The sequence below is a fragment of the Aphelocoma coerulescens genome, chromosome 2 (assembly GCF_041296385.1).
Source record: "Aphelocoma coerulescens isolate FSJ_1873_10779 chromosome 2, UR_Acoe_1.0, whole genome shotgun sequence".
Taxonomy (NCBI): Eukaryota; Metazoa; Chordata; class Aves; order Passeriformes; family Corvidae; genus Aphelocoma; species Aphelocoma coerulescens.
The window spans coordinates 1,177,436-1,202,361 of NC_091015.1; the positions used below are offsets into that span (position 1 = coordinate 1,177,436).

The 24,926-nt window shown below is 59.3% G+C and overlaps 1 protein-coding gene across 1 annotated transcript in view; it reads right to left on the minus strand.

Moving 5' to 3' along the window:
* Window positions 1-1,289: 1,289 nt before the first annotated feature.
* NBEAL2 (neurobeachin like 2) overlaps window positions 1,290-24,926 on the minus strand; it is a 28,856-nt gene continuing 5,219 nt past the window's right edge. The window contains exons 3-55 of the mRNA XM_069006196.1: window positions 23,962-24,126; window positions 22,486-22,567; window positions 20,878-21,161; window positions 20,713-20,795; window positions 19,777-19,862; window positions 18,432-18,717; window positions 18,252-18,358; window positions 17,391-17,468; window positions 17,219-17,302; window positions 16,993-17,091; window positions 15,682-16,253; window positions 15,466-15,598; window positions 15,268-15,387; window positions 14,856-15,186; window positions 14,676-14,758; window positions 14,478-14,570; window positions 14,016-14,187; window positions 13,497-13,630; window positions 13,252-13,411; window positions 13,076-13,178; window positions 12,539-12,692; window positions 12,259-12,417; window positions 12,016-12,175; window positions 11,773-11,858; window positions 10,800-11,459; window positions 10,549-10,727; window positions 10,317-10,476; window positions 9,387-9,524; window positions 9,012-9,317; window positions 8,775-8,924; window positions 7,970-8,127; window positions 7,763-7,887; window positions 7,497-7,617; window positions 7,254-7,411; window positions 7,025-7,158; window positions 6,817-6,924; window positions 6,167-6,262; window positions 5,962-6,086; window positions 5,738-5,878; window positions 5,525-5,655; window positions 5,326-5,435; window positions 5,119-5,236; window positions 4,944-5,041; window positions 4,748-4,864; window positions 4,572-4,661; window positions 4,344-4,453; window positions 4,092-4,264; window positions 3,687-3,781; window positions 3,487-3,603; window positions 3,244-3,405; window positions 3,024-3,172; window positions 2,356-2,491; window positions 1,290-1,703 (exon numbers count right to left, since the gene is read on the minus strand). Of these exons, the coding sequence (XP_068862297.1) occupies window positions 1,599-1,703; window positions 2,356-2,491; window positions 3,024-3,172; window positions 3,244-3,405; window positions 3,487-3,603; window positions 3,687-3,781; window positions 4,092-4,264; window positions 4,344-4,453; window positions 4,572-4,661; window positions 4,748-4,864; window positions 4,944-5,041; window positions 5,119-5,236; window positions 5,326-5,435; window positions 5,525-5,655; window positions 5,738-5,878; window positions 5,962-6,086; window positions 6,167-6,262; window positions 6,817-6,924; window positions 7,025-7,158; window positions 7,254-7,411; window positions 7,497-7,617; window positions 7,763-7,887; window positions 7,970-8,127; window positions 8,775-8,924; window positions 9,012-9,317; window positions 9,387-9,524; window positions 10,317-10,476; window positions 10,549-10,727; window positions 10,800-11,459; window positions 11,773-11,858; window positions 12,016-12,175; window positions 12,259-12,417; window positions 12,539-12,692; window positions 13,076-13,178; window positions 13,252-13,411; window positions 13,497-13,630; window positions 14,016-14,187; window positions 14,478-14,570; window positions 14,676-14,758; window positions 14,856-15,186; window positions 15,268-15,387; window positions 15,466-15,598; window positions 15,682-16,253; window positions 16,993-17,091; window positions 17,219-17,302; window positions 17,391-17,468; window positions 18,252-18,358; window positions 18,432-18,717; window positions 19,777-19,862; window positions 20,713-20,795; window positions 20,878-21,161; window positions 22,486-22,567; window positions 23,962-24,126 (8,284 nt within the window). The 3' untranslated portion in view covers window positions 1,290-1,598. The remainder of the gene's footprint in view (window positions 1,704-2,355; window positions 2,492-3,023; window positions 3,173-3,243; window positions 3,406-3,486; window positions 3,604-3,686; window positions 3,782-4,091; window positions 4,265-4,343; window positions 4,454-4,571; window positions 4,662-4,747; window positions 4,865-4,943; window positions 5,042-5,118; window positions 5,237-5,325; window positions 5,436-5,524; window positions 5,656-5,737; window positions 5,879-5,961; window positions 6,087-6,166; window positions 6,263-6,816; window positions 6,925-7,024; window positions 7,159-7,253; window positions 7,412-7,496; window positions 7,618-7,762; window positions 7,888-7,969; window positions 8,128-8,774; window positions 8,925-9,011; window positions 9,318-9,386; window positions 9,525-10,316; window positions 10,477-10,548; window positions 10,728-10,799; window positions 11,460-11,772; window positions 11,859-12,015; window positions 12,176-12,258; window positions 12,418-12,538; window positions 12,693-13,075; window positions 13,179-13,251; window positions 13,412-13,496; window positions 13,631-14,015; window positions 14,188-14,477; window positions 14,571-14,675; window positions 14,759-14,855; window positions 15,187-15,267; window positions 15,388-15,465; window positions 15,599-15,681; window positions 16,254-16,992; window positions 17,092-17,218; window positions 17,303-17,390; window positions 17,469-18,251; window positions 18,359-18,431; window positions 18,718-19,776; window positions 19,863-20,712; window positions 20,796-20,877; window positions 21,162-22,485; window positions 22,568-23,961; window positions 24,127-24,926) is intronic.

Here is a 24,926-nt window from a genome sequence, read left to right on the forward strand (position 1 = left end):
CCCACGTGACGCCGTGGCACCGCCGCCAGAGCGGGGACAAGGGTCACTGCCAGCCGAGGGGCCTCGCCGGGGTGGCAGGGCCAGCGGAGGACACGCTCCGGCGCCGCGGCCGGGACACGCTGCCAGCTCCGGGGACAGCGCCGGGACACGGAGGGGACGCCGAGAGCGGGCGGGGGCTGCCGAGACCCCCCGTGCTCGTGACACGGGACAGGGGCCGCGGGGGCTGAGGCCACTCGTGCTCGTGACACGCGACAGGGGCTGCTGGGGACCCACTGGCCCCGCCTGGGACATGGGGGGGACACAGCTGCTGCTGCTGAGACCCCCCCAAACTCGTGACACACACAGGGAGTGATGCTGAGACCCCCCCCAAACTCGTGACACACACAGGGAGTGATGCTGAGACCCCCCCCAAACTCGTGACACACACAGGGAGTGATGCTGAGACCCCCCCCAAACTCGTGACACGCGTGGGGAGTGGTGCTGAGACCCCCCCCAAACTCGTGACACGTGTGGGGAGTGGTGCTGAGACCCCCCCTAAACTCGTGACACGCGTGGGGAGTGGTGCTGAGACCCCCCCAAACTCGTGACACGCGTGGGGAGTGATGCTGAGACCCCCCCAAACTCGTGACACACACAGGGAGTGATGCTGAGATCCCCCCAAACTCGTGACACATGTGGGGAGAGCTGCTGAGACCCCCCAAACTCGTGACAGGCGGGTACAGGGCTGCTGAGAACTCCCACACTCATGACACGAGTGTGTCTGCAGCTACTGAGACCCCACAAACTCGTGACATGTGGGTACCAGGGCTGCTGAGGCCCCTCTCAACTCGTGCCAGCTGTGTAGAGCTACCCAAACTGTCCCCAGCTTGTGACAGGTGGGGACAGGGCCGCTGAGGACCCCCACACTCGTGACACGTGTGTGCAGAGCTACTGAGACCCCACAAACTGGTGGCACGTGGCTAACAGGGGTGCTGAGACCCGCCACACTCGTGACACGCCGCTACAGGGCCACCGACACCCCCACCCTCGTCACACCTGAGCTCTGGGCTGCCGAGAACCCCCGCACTCGTGACACGAGTGTCCCCACGCTCCCCTGCCTGGGACCCCCCCGCAGGACACCCGAGTGGGGGGACACCGGGGGACACACACAGGAGGGGGTGTGCCCCCGTCTTGGGGCAGCCACGGGCCTCACACGTTGATTTCCCACAGATATATTATTATTATTATATTATTAATTAATTATTATTATTATTATTAATAACAATTCTTTTTCTGTAAAAGCTCTAAAAACGGATAGAAATAAAAAATAGGGGGGGGAGGGGGGGCACCCACACGCTGCCGGCTCCTGGCCAGCGGGCACGGCGGGGGGGCTGTGCCACCCCCCTTCCCAGCGAGGGGCCCCCACCTCCTTCTGCCCCCATCCCGCCGAGGGAACGGGGGATGCGGCTCCCGAAAATCAGGGGGGGGGCTGGACACCCCAGCGGGGCTGGATAAGGCCACGGATGTCGGGCGGGGCGAGGCTCTGCGGGCCCCCCTCGGCGCCCGGGGGTGCCCCTGTCCGTGTGGGGGGCACGGGGGGGTGGGGGGTGGGTGCCAGCCTAGGCCCTGCCCTCGCAGGGGTTGTACTCCGTCTCTCCGGCCGACACCTGGGAGATGCGCCGTGTGGAACGCCACAGCCGCCGGTGGAACTGGCCCGGCCGCACCTGGGGACGGCCCCAAATCCTTTATCCATCCCCATCCCCTTCTCCCACCCCCTCCTCATCCTCTTTATCCCTATCCTACTCTAAGATCCTAATCCCCTTCTCCATCCCCATCCCGTTCCAGTTCCTCATCCCCTTCTCCATCCCCATCTCCTCCCAGTTCCTCATCCCCTTCTCCGTCCCCATCCCGTTCCAGTTCCTCATCCCCTTCTCCATCCCCATCCCATTCCAGTTCTTCATCCCCTTCTCCATCCCAATCTCCTTCCATTTTCTCATCCCATTCCTCCTCCTCGTTCCTTCCCAGACACTCATCTGCTCCTCCATCCCACCCTCTTCTCCTTCCTCATTTCCATCCTTGTCTTCTTCCAGATCCTCATCCCTTTCCTCCATCCCAATCCCCTTCCCAAAACCCTTGATCCACCCCCATCTTCATCCCCTTCTCTATCCCCATCTCCTTTCAGACCCTCACCTTCTTCTCCATCTCCATCTCCATCTCCATCTCCACCCCCATCCCTATCCCTATCCCACATCCCCACCCCCGTGCCCTCACCTCTGGAGAGGACACACCGATGTCCCCACCCTGGTGATGTCCCCACCCAGGGGACACTGAGCCACGTCCCCGCTCCCCCCCTGACCCGGCTGGGGTCCCGCCCACCTCCGCGGGCTGCCCGGCGCCCACCACGATGAGTTTTCCATCCTCCAGCCCCACCAGGATGTGGCTCTTCTCCTTGGTGACGGACACGCTGTGCACGGGCACCCGCATGGGCACGGGGGGCACGGCCGCCCTGAGGCTGGGGACACGAGCCATGGCATGGGACACGATGGCACAGGACACGAACCATGGCACAGGACACGAGCCATGGCATGGGACACCATGGCACAGGACATGAACCATGGCACAGGACACAAGCCATGGCACGGGACACCATGGCACAGGACACGAACCATGGCACAGGACACGAACCATGGCACAGGACACGAGCCATGGCATGGGACACTATGGCACAGGACACGAGCCATGGCATGGGACACCATGGCACAGGACATGAACCATGGCACAGGACACAAGCCATGGCACGGGACACCATGGCACAGGACACAAACCATGGCACAGGACATGAACCATGGCATGGGACGCCATGGCACAGGACATGAACCATGGCACAGGACACGAACCATGGCACAGGACGTGAACCATGGCACGGGACGCCATGGCACAGGACACAAGCCATGGCACGGGACATGAGCCATGGCACGGCACACCATGGCACGGCACACCCTGAGGGCGTGGTGGGGACGGGACAGGCCGTGGCCAGCGCTCACCTCTGGAGCTCGCGGATCTCCAGGCCGCACTCCGAGGTCCCCAGCACCACGAAGTCCTCGGTCAGGCACATGGCTGTCACCTCCCGGTCCAGCGGGACGGAGGACAGGAGCTTCCCGTTCACCGAGTACAGGTGCAGCGCGAACCTGTCCTGGAAGGAGCACAGGGGGAGCATGGTGGTGGTGGTGGTGGCCAGGGGGACACGGGGCCACCTGGACATACCTTGGAGCAGGAGCGTTGTTCCACGGCGGTTTGGGCCACCACCTGCCCCTCGGGCCCCACGGCCAGGTGGGCCAGGACGGCGGGGGGACAACTCTCGCCGGGCGGCCGCAGGGAGCGGATGAAGAGACCCCGGCGCACGGTGTGGGTGATGATGGTGCCGTCCTGGGGGAGGGAGGGGACAGAGGGTGACGATGGTGGTGGCACTGCCCATTCCATGCCCACCCCACGGCCCCACCAGCTCACCTTGGAGCCGGACACGGCCATGTCCAGCTCGGTGCTGATGGCCACACATGTCACCTCGGCGTCGTGGCCGTACAGCACCTGGACGGGTTTGGGAGCCAAGCCGCTGGAAAAGCCACCCTGGTGTTGGGGACAGGGGGACATGAGTGAGTGACCTGCTGGCAGCGCCCACAGTGAGCTCCCCCTGCTCCTCGAGCCCTTACCTGCTGTAGGACCTGCCACACCATGCAGGTGGTGTCCCGCGAGCCGGAAATGAGGTAGATGCCGCAGAGGTCGAGCGACAGGCAGGTGACAACATCTGTGACACCCAGAGGGACACCATGAGGTGCCGGTCCCCTCCCACCACGCTCGGCACCCTGACTCCATGGGCTGGCACCGTGATGTGTTTAGAATGTGGAACTGCTGCCGACCCCACTCCATGATGTGTTCTGGGGTGTGGATGCTGCTGCTCCTCACCCCACTCCAGCTCTGAGGTGGAACCTGGACCGTCCCCAGGAGACGGAGGCACTGGGAGCTGCCCCTCACGTGTCACCTGCCTCCCCACACGGCCCTACAACCCCATCAGGGCATCATCAGATCATCATCATCATCCTGGGAGGAGGACGTACCTATGTGCCGGGTGATGTGCCCCACGACCTTGCCCTTGGCCAGCGAGGTGACACGGAGGCTGTTGTCCCAATGTCCCCCGCTGAAGAGCAGCTTCCCGTCGGGGGACACGGCCAGCGTGCGGGAGCTGAGGTCGGCCCCAGGGGCGAAGGGGCCCTGCAGGAAGCGCTGGGTCCTGGTGGGACATGGGATGATGGTGGATTGGTGGCACCTCCAGGGACCATCCCTGGGGACCCTGTGCCCCCGTGACTCACTTGGTGTTGGTGACAGTGGGGTCTTTGGTGAAGCTGAAGTAGTTGGAGATGTTCTTGTCGTAGGGCAACCAGTTATGGGTCCCCAACAAGCCGTTGGCACTCACGGTGACCTGGGCAGAGAGGCGAGGGGAGGTGACACCGCTCCCACTGCCAGGGTCCTCCCTGGTTTGGTCCTGGACCCCCTTGGAGCAGCAAAATGGCCCCGTGCCTCAGTTTCCCCACACTCACCAGGATGTCGGGGGATCCCTGAGTGATGAAGGAATGCGCCTGGTTCTTGGGGACCACAGCCTGCACCAAGGCCACCCCATCGCTGATGCCCTGTGGGGACACAGCAGCTGCTGGGCACCCTCCTGGCCACCTCACCCATCCCAGTCCTGCCCAGGGCCCCCCAGGGGTGTCCTCACCTCCACAAAGAAGGATTTGAGCTGGTCCAGGTTCTCGAAGACGTTGGGCGAGCGGGTGTCGAGGCGGGCCAGCCTGAGGGCAGCGCTCTCTGCCGACAGCCGGGCGGGGTGGGGCTCCTGGGGGGGCAGGGGACCCATCAGAAGGGGGGGGGACCCCCCAAAAGGGGCTGGTTTTGGGGGTGGAGGTCTGAGCTACCTTGAGCAGCTGGCAGGGCGTCTGCCCGAAGTTGCTGATGATGCCCTCCAGAGCCTTGCGCTGCGTCTCGTCGGCGATGGCGTCCAGGTCCACGGCCCCTGGGCACGGGGATGGCCATGGTCATGGGGGGACACAGCCCTGGCAGGTGTCCCCCTCCCTTCGCCCCACAGCTCACCCTCGTAGGTGCAGTAGTAGAAGACGTTGAGGGCCTCCACGGCGGCCGGGCCGCGCTGTTTGTACCCAAAGATGAGGTCGATCCACTCGTGGAGGTGGGCGGAGACATATTCCGACTCCTGTCCAAGGATGGGGCGTCAGCGCGGGGTGGGAACGGCCCCCGTGCCCCCGGAGCGCCCCCAGGGATGAAGGGGCTGCCCCATCTCACCAGGGCTTTGCGGTGCTGGTGGATGAAGTCCTCGCGGGAGCGCGCCCACCGCGGCAGCACCACGTCCCCGACCTTCTCGTTGGAGAGCTGGAGGCAGCCCAGGTCAAAGCCTGCAGGCAGGACGGGAAGGATGAAGGAATGAAGGACACGGACCCCCCCCCCCTCCGCTCCCCACAGCGGTGACAATGGTGTCCCTTACCGTTCTGGTTCTCCAGGAACTCCGGGAAGTAGAAGAACTCCGGGATGAGCTCCTTGACATCCACCGGGTTCTCCATGCGGGCTTGCCACGCCGCCGGCACCGAGTGGAACTGCCGGTCCGAGCAGTCAAACCTGGGGGGACACAGGACACTTGGCTGGAGCCTGGCTGTCCCCACGATGTCCCCTCCGCAGGAGCCACCCGCTGGGTGCCCACCTGCCGCTCTGCAGCTGGATGTGGAGGGTGGTGAAGGGCTCGGTGCGGATCAGGTAGTGCATGACCCCGGCGGCGTTGGAGTAGTGAGTGCCGTAGTGGAACTTGTCCACCGTGCCCGTGGGGTCCTCGAAGCTCTCGTACCTGCGGGCCAGGTGGGATGGGGTCCGCCAGGAGCCAGCCAGGTGCTCCCCGCGTCCCCCGCCCTTTGTTTGTGGGGTACTCACTTCTCCTTGACGTCGCGGGCGTGCCGCTCGTTGGCCACCCCGATGGGCTTGGACAGGTCCCGGAACACGGCTGGGTTGGTGAGGTCCAGGGTCTCCGAGACGTAATCCCGCAGGATCCAGGGGAACTGGGTGGGGGCGGGAGGTGGGTGAGGTGGGGGGGGGTCACAGGGTCCCCGTGGGGACAGTGGGGGACACAGGGGCTCACCACGGGGTACTGGGACAGGTCGTTGTAGGTGCGCCCCGCGATGGTGTTCAGCTGCATGAGGTACTCGAAGTTGGAGATCTCCCGCAGGACCCATTTCTGGAGCGAAGGGAGAGGGAGGGGATGGGCTTGGGGTGGGGAGGAGACGGGGCAGACACCCCCCAGCACATGGCAGTGCCCATCCCATGGCCATCACTGGTCCCAGAGCAGCTCTGGTCCCACAGCTGTTCCTAGCCCCATGGCCATATCCATCCCGTGGCCATCCCTGGTTCCACTGTGGTCCCCAGTCCTGTGGCCATCACTGGTCCCAAAGTCGTCCCTAGAACTGTGGCCATGTCCACCCCATGGCCATCCCTGGTTCTACAATCACCTCTGGTCCAATGGCCATCCCTATCCCATTGCCACCCCCTGTTCCATGGCCATCCCTGCTCTCAGACCATCCCACGCCCCATGGCTGTCCTTAATCTCATGATTGTCCTCACCCCACAGCCATCCCTGTCCCACGGGCACTCCCAGATCCAGAGCCATCCCTGATCCCCTGGCCATCTCCAGCCCATGGGCCCGTGGGCATCCCCATCCCACGCTGTCACCCTCCCCTTTTCCATCTGAGAAAGGGACACATGGAACGGGCATGAGTGTTGTGGGGCCGGTACCTGTGTGAGCCCCGAGGCTTTGAGCAGCTCCTGGGGGGAGCGGCTGCCGAAATAGATCTGGTTGGGGGGCCGCAGGCCAAGGATGCTGGAATACACCTTGTTCCTCACCTGGCGGGGACAGGAGGACGTGGAGCGGCTGGAGCTCGGGCAGAGCCCTGGCCTGGGAGGGCTCTGGGAGGGGATGAGGAGGTCATGAGGAGGTCCCCACCTTCTTTCTGAAGTTGAGGAAGTAGTTGGCCTGGTCAATGAAGAAGAGCTCGAGGGCAGAGCGGCGCAGGTTGTAGCGGCGCAGGTGGACCTCACGCAGGTGGGACAAGGGGCGCTTGAAGTCGTAGCCGATCCCTGCCGAGGCCCCCCCAGGTGTCACCATCCCGCCATTCCTGAGGCAGGGATGGGGCGGGGGGTCCTCACCCCGCTCAAGGAGCACCCGCTGTTACCTCCCTCCGTCTCCTCCTTCTCGCTGCTGCCGTCGTAGAAATAAACGTGCTGGGTTGTCACCTCCAGGCGCCCGGGGACCACGGCCACCGTCGTGATGAGCTCACAGTCCTCTGACACCACCAGCTTCTCCCGCTGGTTCTGCTCCTTGGGCTCAGCCCTGGGTGGCACAGTGGGGTGAGGACACCCTGGTGACACCCCCAGTCCGGGTGAGCCAGTGCCGTGGCAGGGGTGGGGACACTCACTGGTTGTCCAGCACGGGGAGGTCCTCCTCGGCCAGCTGGTCATCCTCCAGCTCGCTCACCTTGGCCTCCTTGGCCATGGCGAGCGGGAGGGACTCGGCGGGGTTCTGGAGGTGGTCGGCTCCTGAAATGAGGACGGGGTCAGCAGGACCCCAGAGCTCCCCCAGAACCTGGGGACAAGTCCTGCAAAGGGCCCCAATTTAACCCTGTCGGTGACATCTCCCAGCCCAACCCCACCGGTGACATCCCCAGGAGCCCCAGTGCCTCACCCAGGTTGTCCCGCAGGGCGCTGGCCTCCAAGTGTTGGTCAAAATTGAGGTTGGGCACCAGTTTCAGCCTCATCCGGGAGTAGGTCTCGGCGCTTGACAGCTTCCAGCGAACCTCAGGTGGGTTCCTGGGGGACAGCTGGGGGTGAGGCACCCCTCAGGGGACCTCTGGCTGTGCCACCCATCCCTGGGGACGAGGTGGGGACTCACCGGTCGGCCCAGGCGGAGCGGGGCGAGGTGAGCAGGCGGCACAGGGACCGCCACTGTTTGAGCACGGTGCCGTGGTGGTTGTTGGCCTGCTTGAGGACGTTGGCGTGCCGGGCGTTCTCCGCCTTGCAGCGCTTCGCCGCCGGCTCCAGCACCAGCTCCTGCCAAGGGGGCACCAGAGTGAAGTGACAGCAGGGCTGGGGCTTGGGGACATCCGCAGGGTGACGTCCTCAGGGTAAGGAGAACATCCCCAGGATGATGTGGTTGGGATGAGGAGCACACCCTTGGGATGATATCCCCAGGATGAGGAGCACATCCCAGGGATAATATGCCTGGAATGAGGAGCACATCCCCAGGACAGTGTTCCCAGGATGACATCCTTGGGATGAAGAGCACATCCCCAGGATTAATGCCCCCAAGGTGAGGAGCATGTCCCCAGGACAGTGTTCCCAGGATGACATCCCTGGGATGAAGAGCACATCCCCAGGATTAATGCCCCCAAGGTGAGGAGCGTGTCCCCGGGACAAGGAGCATGTCCGTAGGATGACATCCCCAGGATAAGGAGCACATTCCCTGGATGACATCCTTGGGGTGAGGAACATGTCCCCAGGCTGATACCCCAGGGGTGAGGAACATGTCCCCAGGATAAGGAGCACATCCCTGGATGACATCCTGGGGGTGAGGAACACGTCCCCAGGACGAGGAGCACCCAGAGTGATGTGCAGAGACGTGCCAGGGGTGAGGAGCGTGTCCCAGGCTGAGGAGCACACCCCAGGGTGACATGCCAGGGGTGAGGAGCAGGCAGTACCTGGAACAACTTGTGGCTGGCCGCCTTCTCCTGCTCCCGGCGCTGGGAGCTGCTCATCATGGCATCGTAACAGGCGTTCCAGAAACTGGACATGAGGTCGTGGCTCCTGGCGAACGTGTCCATCTCAAACTGGGCCATGGTGGGCTGCACCTGGATGAGCAGAGAGGCATTTCCAGGGCTTGGTACCCACCACCCATCATCCAGGTATTCCCCCGGGAGTCATCCCACGGCACCCACGTGCTTCTCGATGAAGCCCCTCCACTCCGGGGTGGTGCAGAAGAGCTGGAAGTCCTCGTAGAAGGTGGGGCTGCCGTTGGTGGGGGGCAGCGAGGGCAGGAACTGCTGCAGCTGCAGGGTCTCGTAGCACTGATCCATGAGCGTCCGGATGATGGGCACCAGCCAGGAGAAGGCCTCTGACCTGGAATGCAGGGAGCGCCGCAGGGGCGTCTCCAGCTTCCCCAGGAGGTAACAGGCCTCGTCCCTCCGCGGGGCCGACGTGGTCTGCAGGAGGCTGTGCAGCTTCACGTAGGCCAGCGAGTGCAGCTGCGGGACAGGGGACGTCAGGCGGGGCCACCACGGTGCCAGCGCGGTGCCCGGGGAGGGGTGACCCACCTGGGGGTCCTGCAGCAGGATGTACCCGATGAGCACCCGCAGCCCCGTCTGCGCCATCTCCTTGAGGTCCGAGGTGCCGCTGGCCAGGTGGTGCCACACGCCCAGCTTGTCCAGCAGGCTGCTGACCCCCTCGTAGATCTGGGGGGACACCATGAGACCCCACCCAGGCAGGAATCCCAGCCCTGCCCAGCCACCGGCTCCGTCCCCGTCACCCAGCCCTCCCCGGATTAGGGTTTGGGTTTAGGATTGGGGTAGAACCCAAAACTAGTCTGGGTTTGGCATGAGGTTGGGGCTCAGGAATTACGGTCAGGGTCAGGATTAGGGCTGGGGTGTAGGACTGGAGGTAGGGTTGAGCTTTAGGACAAAAGTGTAGCAGGTTTAGGATTAGGATGTAGGAAGTACAGTGATGTTACAGGCTGTGAGTTAGGGTTTAGGTTTACACTAAGAGTTAGGGTTAAGATTAGGATTAATGGTTGGGCTTTATGACAAAGATGTGGAGTTAAGGTTTAGGATCTTGATTTAGGAAGTACAGTTTAAATTTAGAGTTTATGAGTCAATCTTAGGATTTAGGCTCAGGGCTTAAGAGTATAAAGGGTTGCTTTTATGGCAATGGTTTAAGCTTAATGTTAAAGTTTAGGATTAGGGGCTAGGATTAAGGTTTAGCATTCGGATTTGATTTAAGATTATTAATAAAGCAGAGATCATTTCCTAAAATTAGGATTAGGCTTTGATTTAAATCTAGGATTAAGGCCGAGGTTATTTTCCAAGGTTAGGATTAGGCTTTGATTTCAGTTTAGGAATAAATCTGATCTTATTTCCCAAGGTTATGTTCAAGCTCTGCAGGTAGGGCTGGGTTTAGGGCCAGGGCTGACATCAGGGATCAGCAGAGCTGGGGTTTAGGATCAGGAATCCCCGCTCATTCCCATCCACCTTCTCGCTCCACAGGGCCTGGTTGTTGTGTCCCTCGGAGAACAGGAAATCCTGGAGCAGCCGCAGCAGCTTGAGGGCGTTGTGGGTGAGCCCGGGCAGCGCGGCCGGGCCCGACTCCTTCAGGTCAGTCAGCGCCGACTCCAGCATCATCTCCAGCAGGCTGTGGGACAGCAGCGGCTCCGGAGGGTGCCCTTCCCTCGGGATCCAGCCCCGGGACGCGGGCGGGCCTCACCTGCGCTTGATCTCGTCCGGGGGCCGCACCAGCTCGCAGGCCGTGCCCAGCTTGGTGAGCACGGAGAAGACCTGGCCGCGCTCCCTCCAGGCCGCGTCGTCGCAGCCCTCGACCCCGCGCCACGTCACCGAGAAGATGATGTTGGTCAGGAGGTTGCACAGCTCCTCCTCGGGGGTTTGCTGCCAACGGAGGGCGAGGTGAGAGGTGCCCCGAGTGCCCTGGCGTGGTGGGGACGAGGGTTTGGGGCTCACCTGGGGGTTGCTGGTGTTGGAGACGTTGTCGCTGGGCAGCACGTCCTGGTAGCTGCTCTCATCCAGGATGTTGGACAGGCTGGAGCTCTTGCGCGCTCGCATTCCCGGGAAGGGCTTGAAGCTCTCCAGGGGCGAGGGGGTGCCGGGGCCGCTGGCCGGGGTCTGGGCGCCGCTCTCGGCCGTGGCCATGGAGCTGGTGCTGGCCAGGTCCAGCCCCAGGTCGAAGGGCGAGGTGGAGAAGGGGGACAGCGGGTGGTAGACGCCATCGAAGGGGGGACCGTCCCCGGGGTTGGAGGATGAGCGGCTGGCCCGGTCCGAGGAGTCGAAGGACTTGAAGTTGTAGTTGTGCAAGGACCTGGTGCGGCCGCTCGGGGAGATGGAGTGGTCGGAGAAGCCCTCGGAGAGCTCCTGGTCCGAGGCCTCGTATCCCAGCGGGAGGAAGACATCGAGCTCCTGGAGCTCGGCGGGCGAAGGGCTCATCCCGTCCTTGCTGGAGGGCTCGGAGAGGCGCAGCAGCTCCGGGCAGCCCGCGGTGCTCAGGCTGTGCTGGCGGCACTCGTAGGACTCCTTCACGTAGAGCTTGGTGAGCGTGTCCTGCCAGCCAGCCAACCTGGCCAGCTGCTTCACCAGGTCCTGCTGCGCGTAGATCAGGTGGAAGAGCTGCAGGAGGAGAAGGAGGAGAAGGAGGAGAAGGAAGGAGAAGGAAGGAGAAGGAAGGAGAAGGAAGGAGAAGGAAGGAGAAGGAAGGACGCTGCTGCCCCAGCTCCTGATGGATGGACCCATCCCAGGAGCAGGAGCACCCCAGATCCTCCAAAACCATCATGGGGTGCTGGGGCTCCACCATTTCCATGCTGGCAGATCCATGTCACCAGCATCCCCATGGCCACCACTTTTGGGCGTGGCTGGGTGTCCAAGGAGCTCAGCCCTGGGGTGACACCTCCGTCACTTCCTGCTGTGCCCCGGCCCCGCTCACCTTGCGGCAGATGTCGAGCCGGATGCTCAGCTCAGCCTGGTGGGACAGGTACACCACGGCCACCAGGTCCTTGTAGCTGGGAGGGTCTGCGGACAAGGAGAGACAGCACAGTGGTGGGACACTTCCTGCTGTCCCCAAAAGCCACCAAAGACCCAGCCCAGCTGAGCCTCGTGGGAAGCCACCAGTGACGACCCCATAGCACATGGCTGGGATGGGTGGCCTGGGTTCTTTGGCACACAGTACCTGCCCCCAGGACCTGCTCCGAGAGGCAGCGGAAGAGCAGCATGGAGCCAGGAATGTCACTGAGGTGGGAGATGAGCCCGTGGTACCCGATGTCCTTCAGCTTCAGGCGGCTCTTGCTGCGCTCGGGGACCTTCTCGTACTTCAGCATCTTGTAGAGGACCTGGTGGGATGGTGAGAAGAGGCCACCTGCCTGTGATGTCTCCTCTGGGTCAACAGGAGGTGGACGTTGGGGACCTGCCTTACCTTGAAGACCCTTTCCCGCACTTCATCCGAGAACTTCTTCTGCACCAGCAGGGAGAAGAGCAGCTCCACATGGCCCGGCTCGAAGAGGAAGGCGAAGAGCTGCTCCTGGGCTGGGGAGCCCTTCAGCAGGCTGTGGATCACCTCCAGCGCCCCACAGACCTGCAGGACACAGGGCTGGTTGTCCACTGCCCTCCGAGTGTCCCACCGGGACCTCAACGGCTTCTCCCCAGCCCATGGCTCACTGAGGGGTTTGGGGACCACAGGGTGGCTGGTGACACACCTGCTGCTCGTCCTGTGCCCCAGCCAGGTAGTTCAACAAACTCTGCATCTCCTCCCCAGAGAAGCTCCTGCAGAAGAAATCCTTCACCAGGCTGAAGAGGGAAGTCTGCACCGTCTTGATGTCATCGGTGGCCGTGGTCTTCTCCCTGGAGGTGCTGATGGACAGACACGCATGGGGATGTGTCCCTTGTCACCCATCGCCAGCATCATCCCAAATCCCAACGCAACACCTGATGAGCTCCAGGACAGCCAGGGATCTTCTGCCCCACTGGGAAATGTCCACCCCATGCATTTGGGTCACCTTGCTGCAGAAGTCACCACGCTCTTGGTGGCTGCTGGGGGAGGATTTTGGAGCTGGGCACAGGCTCAGGGATGGGACATGGAAGGTCCTGCACCCACCACAACACTCCCACACTGGAAGGAGGGATATTATCCCAGAAAAATGGTGTCTATCCAAACCACAGCTCCCCGAGGGGTGAAGCCCAACCAATCCCACCCTGACAGCATTCCAGGATTCCAGCCCTGCATGGCAGCTCACCCGTAGTAGGTCCGGATGGAGTCCAGGATGAACTGCACCCCGTATTTCTTGCGGATGCGCTGCTTGTGGTCCTTAACCACGCTGGCCAGGTACTGGATGTGACCTGCAGGGAGAAGGTATGAGGATCCCTCGGAGGCCAGGTGGGATGGACATTCCCAGGCATTCCCAGTTCCCACCTAAGCGCACGGCGAAGTCGCTGTTGCTCCAGATGCGGAAGTCGAAGAGGAGGTGCTGGTAGAGGAGGTGCAGCAGGAGCCCGCTGCCCTCGGAAGCCACCTGCTCCATGAGGATCTGCGAGGCCATCAAGGTGCTCATGTCCAGCAGCGCGCCGGGGACCTGCCATGAGCGACAGGGGACACTTCCAGCCCCTTGGGAAAGGCAAGGACCGTGGGATGGGGTTTTTGTGGGGAGCCTCCCACACCTTGTGCAGCAGCGCTCCGATGATGGCCGGCCCGTGGCACTGCACCAGGCTCTCCTGGTTCACGGCGTGGTTTCGCAGGAAGTTCTTCACCAGCAGCAGGAAGGCGGCCACGCTGTTCCTCTCCAGCCTGCTCTCTGCAGGGCACCGCGACCTGTGAGCCCCAGGCCCACCCAAACCCTTTCCTGGAGATCCCACCCAGTTGTCTCTCCAAACTTTTCACCCCCTTCTCCTGTTTCCTCCACACTGAAGGAGACGGAAGCCTCTGCTGCTTTGAGCTCGGAACTGAGCAGCTGGATATCGGGAGACAGCACGTTCCACCCATGCCAAAGGTTCCTGGAGCCACCCTCACCTTCCCAGAACTGCTTGTGACTAACTGGGTCATAACAGCATCCCAAGTGGTTCCTCCATCACCCCTCTCCTGCCCGTGGTGGACACCTGCCAGGTCCAGGAACACCTCCATGGTCACCTCTAGCCACCTGTGCAGGACAGCCCCTGCTCCACGTCCCCTGAACTCCTCACCTGAGGACTTTCCCAGAGGGATGAGCATGCCCTGGGCATTCCTGGAGGATGTCAGCTCCGGCCCCACCAGGTCGTTGGTCTCCTGCTCATCCTCGGGCTCCTCCGCCTTGGACACCACTTGCTCGAGCAGGGGCAGGACCACCCCCATCCCACCCACGCAGTTGACCACGTCCTGGGGGAGGGAGGGGACAGGCTTTGCTGGCTGGTGACAGCAGGGAACAGGAGGAGGTCCACGGCACCTGGGGTCCCCAGATGTCACCTGCTCCCCTGCACCACCCTTGGTGCCCACCCTGGACACTGAGGACCTATGGGACAGATGGGTCGTGGTGGACCCAGTACCATGGGCAGAGTCTTTGTAGGGTCCAGGGGATCTGTGGGGGTCCTGCCCTGGGATCACGCCCCAGGAGGGACCCCTCTGCCTCCAGGCCATGGGGTGGATGGGTCACCTTGTGCCCAGCCCACCTTGATGTCCCAGTTGACCACTTTGTGCCCCGTCAGCCTCCCGTCCAAACCCTGGCTGGGAGAGAGGTCCAGGCAGATGTTGTTCCTGCAGGCCTGGAAGAGAACACCATGGGAGCATCCCAATGGTCCTGGACATGTCCCTGGTGGCCCAGGGCCCACCAGCGCTGTCCTTGTCCCCAGGGGGGTGGCTCTCCTCACCTGGGGGGTGTAGTACAGCAAGAGTTTGCTGCTGAGCTCCACCAAGTCACCTTCCAGTGTGAACGGGGATGTGACGTTTGGTCCTGGGGGAGAGGACTGAGGTGAGCTGGGATATGGTGAAGAAGACCCTGGTTACCCCCAGCACCCCGGGGACATCTTCCATGCCCCACCCTGATGTACCTGCACAGAAGAGAGCCTTGACCTGGGCTTGCTGCAGAGCCTCCCAGAAGATGGCCACGGAGCCCAGGTGACCCTCCAGCGAGGTGGGGCTGCCCCACTCCGTGTCCTGGCTTCCGGCCGCCGTGGTGGCCACCACCCCCTCAGTGGGCAGCTGCGTGGGGGTCCAAGAGTGGGGGCCGAGGGTGGCAGGGACAGACTGGGAGCGTCCCAGCACGGGGTGTGGGGGGAAGACCAGCTCCGGCCCATGGGACGCTGGTGGGTGACCGGCAGTGGTGGTGGCCGTCGTGGTGGTCCGGTGGCCCGCGGAGCCGATGCAGCAGGAGGTGAAGGACTGGGAGGGAGAAGGGATCACGCTCAGCCCCGGCTGAGGCCATGGGGAGGGGTCTGGGTGGGCGCTGGGAGGACCCCCCACCTCGTGGAGAGATGGGAAGCGGAGCTGTGCCGTTTTCCGCAGGTGTCCGTCAGCGTAGATGCTGACGACGTTCTGGCCGAAGGGCCGGCGGCCGGCGACGTGGACGATGTCAACGCAGTGCTGGAGGGACAGAGAGGGACATTATGGCATCATGGTGCCCCTGATGGGGACAGGGACGGGGATGGGGATGATCCTCACCCAAGCGGAGTCGTTGAAGGCAAACTCGGGTAGTGCCACCGTCATGTAGTCCTTCTTGGTGCACACGGCCACCACCAGCACGCCGCCCGCGGTGAAGAACGCCTCAAAGCCCGTCCCGCCCGCCGTGAAGAAGCTGGTGGAGAAAACCATGGAGAAAACCATGGTGGGGATGGTGGTGCTGCCCCTCCTCAGCTCACCCCCTCCAGCGGGCATCACCTGTAGAGCTGCCTCCTCTTCGGCCTCGCCGGCTGCTCCGGCTCCTCCTCGCTCAGGCACAGCCAGGCATGGAAGGCGAAGGCGCTGCCGGGCCACTTCTGGATGGTGGGCACCATGATCCCGGCCATGCCAGGGCTCAGGTCGAAGCTCTGCAGCGCCCGTGGGGGCCCCTCGCCCCTGGCCATGCCGGACAGTGCCCGGATGACCGGAGCCACGTAGGGATGCGGCCCCCGGCCCCGCTCGCGCCGCAGCAGCCGCAGGAGCTGCCGCAGCTCCCCGGGCCGGATAGAGAGGCTGCCCAAGGAGCGCAGCAGCTCCAGCAGGTTTTGGGAGCAGGCACTGGGAAGCGCCGGCTCAGTGGCCAGGGCGCCAAGCAGGGAGCCCACCATGCCCGCCTTGACGCAGGTGAGGCGGCTGGGCAGGGAGGCCTCGCAGAGGCGCCGCAGCCACGCCGACAGGAACACCTGGAGATCCCGGCATTCCAGCGCCGGCAGCCAGGCCAGCAGGATCAGCAGGGGCTGCTCGTTGCGGATGGGACGCACCGGGAAGGAGCTGTGGTCACCCTCCACTGCCTGCAGGGACACAAGAGGGGGTTGGTGCAGCTCCAGTGCTGTGGAGGGGGACGGATCCATCCCAGGCTACCCTGGGCTGGCAGCAGAGACCTTGCGTAGACCCCTGTGCATCCAGAATCTTGGAGACTCCCATGCACCCAGAATTTGGAGACCTCAGACATCAAGGGTCTTGGAGACCCTCATGGATTAAAGATCTTGGAGACCCTCGTGCATCAAGTCTGTCAGAGACCCTTAAGCATCAATGCTTTTGGAGATCCTGTGCATGAGGAATTCTGGAGACTCCATGTATCTCCAAGGATCTTGGAGACCCTCATGGATTAAGGATCTCGGAGACTCCTGTGCATGAATAGTTTTGGAGACCTCCATGAATCAAGGACCCTCACGCACCAAGTATTCTGAAGATTCTTGTTCATCCAGAATCTTGGAGATCCCTGTGCATTAAGTGTCTTGGAGGCGTCCATGAATCGAGGATCTTGGAGACCCTCATGCATGAAGCCCCTTGGAGACCCTCCTGTGTTCAGAAGTACCAGAATGAGCAGTTCTACATCCAAAAGTGCTCAAAACTCCCAAACCCAAGCACAACTCCAAGTGAAAGATGGCCCCAGGACCCCTCAGGAGGAAGCTGCTGAGAAACCAGCAGAGTGGAGAGCATGAGGGGGCTTGGAAGCTGAGCTGAGATCCACAGGAAACGCCAGTGTTGAGGGCTTTGCCCAGAGTCAGGAAAAGCGGGAATGCTCACCATGTTGAGGAGCTCCTGGAGCAGGCGCTGGGTGGGCTGGCCCTGGCTCCTCAGCACCTCGTAGAGGTGGGTGTAGCCGATGCGCTCCTTGAACACCTCCTGGAAGCACAGGGACGGTGGGATCCCAGCCGAGTCCCACCACCAGCTGAGCACCTCAACCCTCATGAAAATACCCAAATCCCTCCGTTTTGGGGTGTCCTCCCCAAAGGGAGGTCCCCCTGCCCACCTTGGCCGAGGGCGAGTTGCTCATGATGGCCGTGAGCACCCCGAGGGCGTGGACAGCGATGGCATCGGAGCTGCCGGCGGTGACCTACGGGGACACGGGAATGGGGGAGCTGCTGGGATATGGGAATGAGGGGACACGGCCCACCATGGATGGTGGTTGGGTTCTGGGGTACCTGCTGGAGTCCATCCCCGTTCCATGTGGGAACCTTGTCCCGGGCTTCTCCTGCCTCCCGTGAGCTGCCGAGGTAGAGCTGTGGGACACGGGGTGGGCATGGGACATGGGGAAGGGGTTCTGGAGGGTCCCCACCCCATGGATGTGTCCCAGGATTGTTCAGAGCCAGGAATGGTGAAGATGGAGATGGAGGAGACCAAAGTGTCACCAAGAGGGACATGGCACCCTGTCCAAGGATCATTTTGAGCTGGGAAGGGTGAGGATGGAGATGGTGCCCAACCTTGGTGTCACCAAGGGCGAAATGCCACCCTGTCCCAGGGTCATTTAATGAGGAAAAAGTGAAGAAGGGAGGGAGGGAGGGAGGGAGGATGAGGATGGAGATGTAGGCAGCCAACCCTGGTGCCACTCTGTCCCAGGATTGTTCAGAGCCAGGAATGGTGAGGATGGAGATGAAGGTGCCCGACCCTGGTGCCACTTTGTCCCAGGATCATTTAGCACCAGGAATGGTGAGGATGGAGATGGGGATGAGAATGGAGATGAGGATGGGATGAGGATGGAGATGAGGATGGGGATGAGGATGGGGATGAGGATGGGGATGAGGATGGGGATGAGGATGGGGATGAGGATGGGGATGAGGATGGGGATGAGGATGGGGATGAGGAAGAAGATGAGGATGGGGATGAGGATGGGGATGAAGATGGGGATGAAGATGGGGATGGGGATGGGGATGGGGATGGGGATGGGGAAGAAGATGAGGAAGAAGATGAGGATGAGGATGGGGATGGAGACGGGGATGGAGACGGGGATGGAGACGGGGATGGGGATGAGACGAGGATGGGGACACCGAGGTGCCATCCCATACCTTGCTGTTCTGGAGCAGGCGGATGATGTGCTCGAAGCAGTTGTTGCTGAGGAACACGGCCTGGAGCACCGGCCGGTCCTGGCAGCTCAGCATGGCCGGGATGGCGTCTACGGACACGGACGGCTGCTCAGCCCCATCCCATTCCCACACTCCCAAACCCCACCCCCGCTCCCAACCTACCCAACATGAGCACCCGCAGCGTGATGAGGCCGCCGGCCGCCTCGGGCGCCAGCGATGCCGTGGGGAGGTCGGAGTTGAGCACCCTGAAGTATCCGTCCAGGAGGCTCCGCAGGGACACGGGGCCGGCGCCGGGGCTGGAGCCGTGCAGGACGTGGACCGCGGCCACCACGGAGCGCAGCGTCGCCTCCAGCAGCGCGGGGGACGGGGGGGCCCCGCTGCCGCCCCGCTGGAGAACCCCCAGGAGCACTTCCAGCGCCGCCGGCGTGATGGCCTGGAGCGCGTTGGGCTGCGGGATGCGGGAACGGGCGGGAATTCCGGCGCCCGGCGTGAGACGAGCCCTTTGTTGACCCCGTTATTTATTGACCCCGAGGCCTCCAGCGGTGCAGATTTTACCCCCGGGGTGTGAATTGATTAAAAGCCAATTTTGGAGTTATTGATCAAAGTGATTTTTAATTGCGGCGGAAATGGAAAACGATTTTGGTTCCAAATTATGAATCCAAGGATTTTCCAGCTTCCAGCCCAGAGCTGGACTGGAGGTGAAGCAGCAGCTTCGGCTTAAAAGCTTCCCTTAACTTAATTATTTAATTAATTTTAATAATTAAATTTAATAGTTTAATTTAATAATTTAATTCAATAATTAAATGTCATTTTTAAATTTAATTATTTAAATATTTAGGGGTTTTTTACTATTTTATTTGTTTTAGTTTATTTTAAAATTTTATTACTTTATTTAATTATTTAAGTATTTCGCTTTATTATTTTTGTTTTAGCTTATTCTTTAATTTTATTACATTTTTTTTAATTTTTTAGCTTTATTTTATTATTTTATTTGTTTTAGCTTATTCTTTAGTTTTATTCTGTAATTACTTAATTTTTTAGCTTTATTTTATTATTTGTTTTAGCTTATTCTTTAGTTTTATTCCGTAATTATTTATTTTTTTAGCTTTATTTTATTATTTTATTTGTTTTAGCTTATTCTTTAATTTTATTACGTAATTATTTAATTTTTTAGCTTTATTTTATTTGTTTCATTTCATTAATTCTTAATTTAATAATTTAATAATTTAAATAATTGTATTGAATTTTTTTGTTTATTATTTTATTTGATTTATTTTATTTTATTTTAATATTTATTTTAATTATTTAACCTAATTCTTTAATTTAATGACTTAATTTAATGTTTCTGAGCTTATCCCACCCAATTTAGGGCTGGAATGTTAAACAGGATTTTCAAAAGCTTTGGAAAATGTGGTGGTTTAATTCCAGCCTTGGAATAAATCAAACTTTGGGGTTTATCCCTGGAACTTTGGAGCTCAGCTCCTTCCCATCTGCTCCCCAAGGGTACCTTGGATCCGGAGAGGATGGCTCCAAAAAGATGGATAATCCGGAGCTGGATTGTTTCCGGGAGCTGCTTCCCAGCTTGGAAACTCTCTGTGAGGATGAGGAGGGAAAGATTTCATTTGAGGAGCAAACAACAACAACAACAAAAAAAGCAAAAAGGCCTCTTTCCAGCTAAAAATGGGGAAAAAATCCTTTTTCTACCCAAAAATTAGGGAAAATCCCTTTCCTATATAAATCCATCCCACAGGGGTGCTGGTGACAGAGCAGATGAGGATACTCCAAGTTTTCCAGCTCTGGCTGTGCCAGGAGAGGGGTTTTGTCCCCAAAAAAGGGACAAAATTAGTGCCCAAAACTCGGCTTCAGTTGGGGATTTACAGGGGCGGAGTTTTAGGGGATTTTTGCAACGGTGCTGCCTCTAAAAGGGGATTTTTGGGGCTTCCCGAGGAAAAAATCCCCTTTGTGCTGATTTTTGTGGGTTCCCCAGGTGGTGCTGGGCTTCATTCCTGCTTTGAGATCCCAGTCCTGTTCCCAGGTCAAGGGAAGAGGTACAGGACCCTAAATTTTAGGGGCAGGTGTAGGATAACCTGGAACAGGTCTAGGATCCTATATTTGCCCTGGAATCCTGTAACAATCCTGAGATAGGCATGGGATAACCTGAAGAAGGTGTGGGATCCCGTATTTGTGGGATAGGCATGGGATAACCTGGAGCAGGTGTGGGATCCCGTATTTGTGGGATAGGCATGGGATAACCTGGAGCAGGTGTGGGATCCTTTCAGGTCCTTGGATCAATATCTACCCCCGAATACGACGTCCCTCCATGAATCCTACAAATATTCCCTGATCCCAGCCCGCCCCAGCACCCTCCCCCTATCCCTGGACACTCTCCACACTTATGGACCCCACACTGACCTTTCCCTTCTGTCCCAGATCCCGCTTTTACCTTGGAAAAAGGCCCCAAACTCGGGGGGCAGCGGGGCGGGGGCGAACTTGTATTTGCTCTTCTCCTTGGCGCTGACGGATTCCCTGGAAAGACAGGGATGAGGCGGGGGGGAATCCGGGATGGGGGAGGAATTTTGGGATGCAGCGGTGGGGAGGGGTCCCTCACCCGCTCAGCTGCCGGCGCCAGGTCTGGTAGGGGTCGAGGAAGCACTCGCAGAGGTGCAGGGCGTGGAGCATCCCGTTTTCCAGCTGTGTCCGGTTTTCCAGCTGTGCCCGGCTCTCCAGCTGTGCCCCATTTTCCAGCTGTGCCCCATTCTCCCGGCTCTCCGGCTGTGCCCCGTTTTCCAGCTGTGCCCCGTTTTCCAGCTGCGCCCCGTTTTCCCGGCTCTCCCGCTGTGCCCCATGTTCCCGCTGTGCCCGGCTCCGTTCGTCTCCCGGGATGCTCCGCAGCTGCCGGGAAAGCCGAGCTTTAATCCCTGACACGCTCCAAAAAACGGGATGCGTTTTTTTGGGGGGAAAACTCCGCTTTGGGGGGAGGATGGGATCGGCAATGAATCAATCAACCAATCAGAGCCCAGCGCAGCACACGCTGGGATTCACCGACCAATCAGCAGCCAGAGGTGCACAACCTGTAGAGCTGCCGACCAATCAGAACCCGGAGCTGCACTGACCAATCAGCACCTGGCACAGCAAAACCTGCAGAGCTCTTGGCCAATCAGCACCAGGACTCACGGACCAATCAAATTGCAGAGCAACATGATCCGGAGAGCTCTCAACCAATCAACATCAAGAGTCACACAACACATGGACTCACGGACCAATCAGCATCCAGAATCACACAACCTATAGAGCTGCTGGCCAATCAAATTCCAGAGCAGCACAACCAGTAGAGCTCTCGACCAATCAGCAGCCAGAGCCACACAACCCGTGGGCTCACGGACCAATCAGATCCCAGAGCAGCACAACCTATGGATTGCCTGACCAATCAGCATCCAGAGTCACACAACCTATAGAGATGCTGGCCAATCAGAACTCAGCCACACAACCTATGGACTCACTCACTGACCAATCAAATCCCAGCACAGCACAACCTGCAGAGCTCTTGACCAATCAGAGCCCAGATGCACACAACCTACAGACCCAGTGACCAATCAGCACTGAGCCCCTCGCCAGCCAATCAAGCCCTGCCCATTCCCGCTCCCATTCCCGTTCCTGTTCCCATTCCCATTGTCATTCCCATTCCTGCTACCATTTCCGCTCCCATCCCCATTCCCATTCCCGTTCCCACTCCCGCTCCTACTTCCGTTCCTGTTCCCATTCCCTTTCCCATTCCCATTCCCGCTGCTGTTCCCATTCCCACTCCCACTCCTGTTCCCATTCCCACCCCCATTCCCGTTCCCACTCCCGTTCCCGTTCCCACTCCCATTCCCGTTCCCATTGCCACTCACGCTCCCATTCCCGTTCTTGTTCCCATTCCCACTCCCACTCCCATTCCCGTTCCCATTCCCATTCCTGTTCCCATTCCTGTTCTTGTTCCCATTCCCGTTCCCGTTCCTGCTCCCGTTCCCGTTCCTGTTCACATTCCCATTCTTGTTCCCGTTCTTGTTCCCATTCCCGTTCCCACTCCTGTTCCCATTCCCGTTCCTGTTCCCACTCCCGTTCCCGTTCCCACTCCCGTTCCCACTTCCACTCCCATTCCCGCTCCCATTCCCACTCCCACTCCCATTCCCGCTCCCGTTCCCACTCCCGTTCCCGTTCCCATTCCCGCTCCCACCTGGCTCCCGCAGAGCCGCAGCAGCCTCAGCACGTGCGGGAGGCAGCCGGGGCTCCGGTCAGGCTGGATGTTCTCCAGGTTCCTGGAAGGGAAAACATCGGGAATTCCCTCAGCATGGAGAGGGGCAGGAAATTTGGGAAGGGCAAGGAGGAAATCAGGGGGAATAAAGAGCGTGGGGCAGGAATGACGCCGTTAAAAAGGATTATTTTATTTTATTTTAAATAGTTTTTGTTACATTACATTGCGTTATTAATTCTTATCATCAATAATAATTAATATTTATTTTTAGAAAGTGTTAAATAAGAATAAATTATTATAAATAGTAATTAATATTTATTAATAATATTTTTAGAGATGTGATGCGTTTGGGGGGAATGATGGAATATTGGGGGAATAATGGTTTTCTATTAATGTGTTTTTATTATGTTAATTATTAGATTTAATATGTTAATTATTATAACTATTATTGTTATAATTAAGAATTATTTTCTAATTATTATTTTTAGATCTAATTATTATTTTTGGTGAGACACTACACTGGGGGGGAATGATGGAATTTTGGGGGGCAATAATGATTTTCTATTACTATATTTTTATTATATTACATTATAATAATATTAATAATATTAATCATAATTATTATTGATAAAATTATTTTCTAATTATTTTTTAATAGATCTGATGCACTTTTGGGGGGACACTACACTGGAGGGGAACGGTGGAATTTTGGAGGGAAATAATGGCTTTCCATTATTATATTTTTATTATATCAATTTATTATTATTATTACCATTGCCATTATTATTATTATTGGTAATAATGATTTTCTAATTATTATTTTTAGAGCCGTGATGCACTTTTAGGGGGACACTAAACCGGGGGGGGATGATGGAATTTTGGGGGGCAATAATGTTATTTTTTCTATTATTATCTTTTTTTAAAATAATTTTTTCCCATGACAAAATCAATAAAATCAATACAATTATTTTTCATTATTATTATTATTATTATTATTATTATTATTACCACCACTATTACTTTGCATTTTTAAAGACGGGGGGCACTTCTGAGGGGCTGCTGTGATCTGGGGGGGGGGCCACACTCCATTTTTGGGGGCAAACCCTGGGGTCTGAGGGGTAACACCTGACTTTTGGGGTGACTCGATGCCTTTTGGGGGCTGCCGAGCTCTGGGGTGAGGGGGGGATGACGCAGTTTTGGGGGGATCCTGGATTTCATGGGGTGGGAGGGCGGGGGGTGATGCCCCTCAGAAGGGAATTCTGTGGGGTTTTTTTGGGGTGGGGGGCACCACTCCCTGATGGTTTGGGACTGGGACAAACTGGGAGCAGCACGGTGCCGCTCTGGAGACCCGGGGTGGGGAGGAGGGGGTGACACGGGACCCCCGACACTTGGGGCGATCCATGCTGGGAATTCTGGACCGGGAGCAGGTGGGTACGGACGGATTTTGGGGTCACCCACCTGCAGATGATGATGAAGAACTTGAGGAGCAGCAGGGCCTGGCCCAGCCCCGTCCCCCTGTCCCCGTCCCGTGTCCCCAGGGCCGCGCTCTGTCCCAGCCTCTGGCTCAGCACCTGCAGCACCTCCCGCGGCAGCGCCGGGATCTCCGAGCCCGGATCCTCCGGCCTGGGCGGGATCGGGGTGCAGGATGTGACCCCCTCCCCCTCCCCGCCCCCCCAAACCCCGCCCGCGTCACCGGATGGTTCCGACCACGGAGAGCGGATGAGGTGCCACAAACCCCGCGCGCCGCAGCCCCCGGGCCTGGGGCCCCGCGGGGTCACTCGGGGGGGTCTGGGGATACCCGGGGATTTTGGGAGTCACTCAGGGGTGTTGGGGTCATCCAGGGGTGCTGGGGGTCACTCGAGGGGGTCATTTAGGGGTGCCGGGGCCACCCAGGGTGGTCAGTCAGGGGTGCTGGGGGTCACCCTGGGCGGGGGGGGTCATCGAGGGGGGCCACCCAGGGGTGTTGGGGGTCATTTAGAGGTGCTAGGGGTCACCCAGAGGGGTCACTAAGGGGTGTTTAGGGTCAGCCAGGAGTGCTGGGGGGTCACTCATCAGTGGGGTCATCCAGGGGCACTGGGGTCACCCTGCGGGGTCACTAAAGGGTGTTGGGGTCACTCAGCGGTGTTGGGGGGTCACTCGGGGGGGTCACTCAGGGGAGTTGGGGGGTCACTCGGGGGGGTCACTCCAGGGTGTTGGGGTCACTCAGGGGTGTTGGGGTCACTCGGGGGGGGTCACTCCAGGGTGTTGGGGTCACTCCAGGGTGTTGGGGTCACTCAGGGGTGTTGGGGGGTCATCCAGGGGCGGTCACTCCAGGGTGTTGGGGTCACTCAGGGGAGTTGGAGGTCACTCGGGGGGGTCACTCCAGGGTGTTGGGGTCACTCAGGGGTGTTGGGGGTCACTCGGGGGGGTCACTAAAGGGTGTT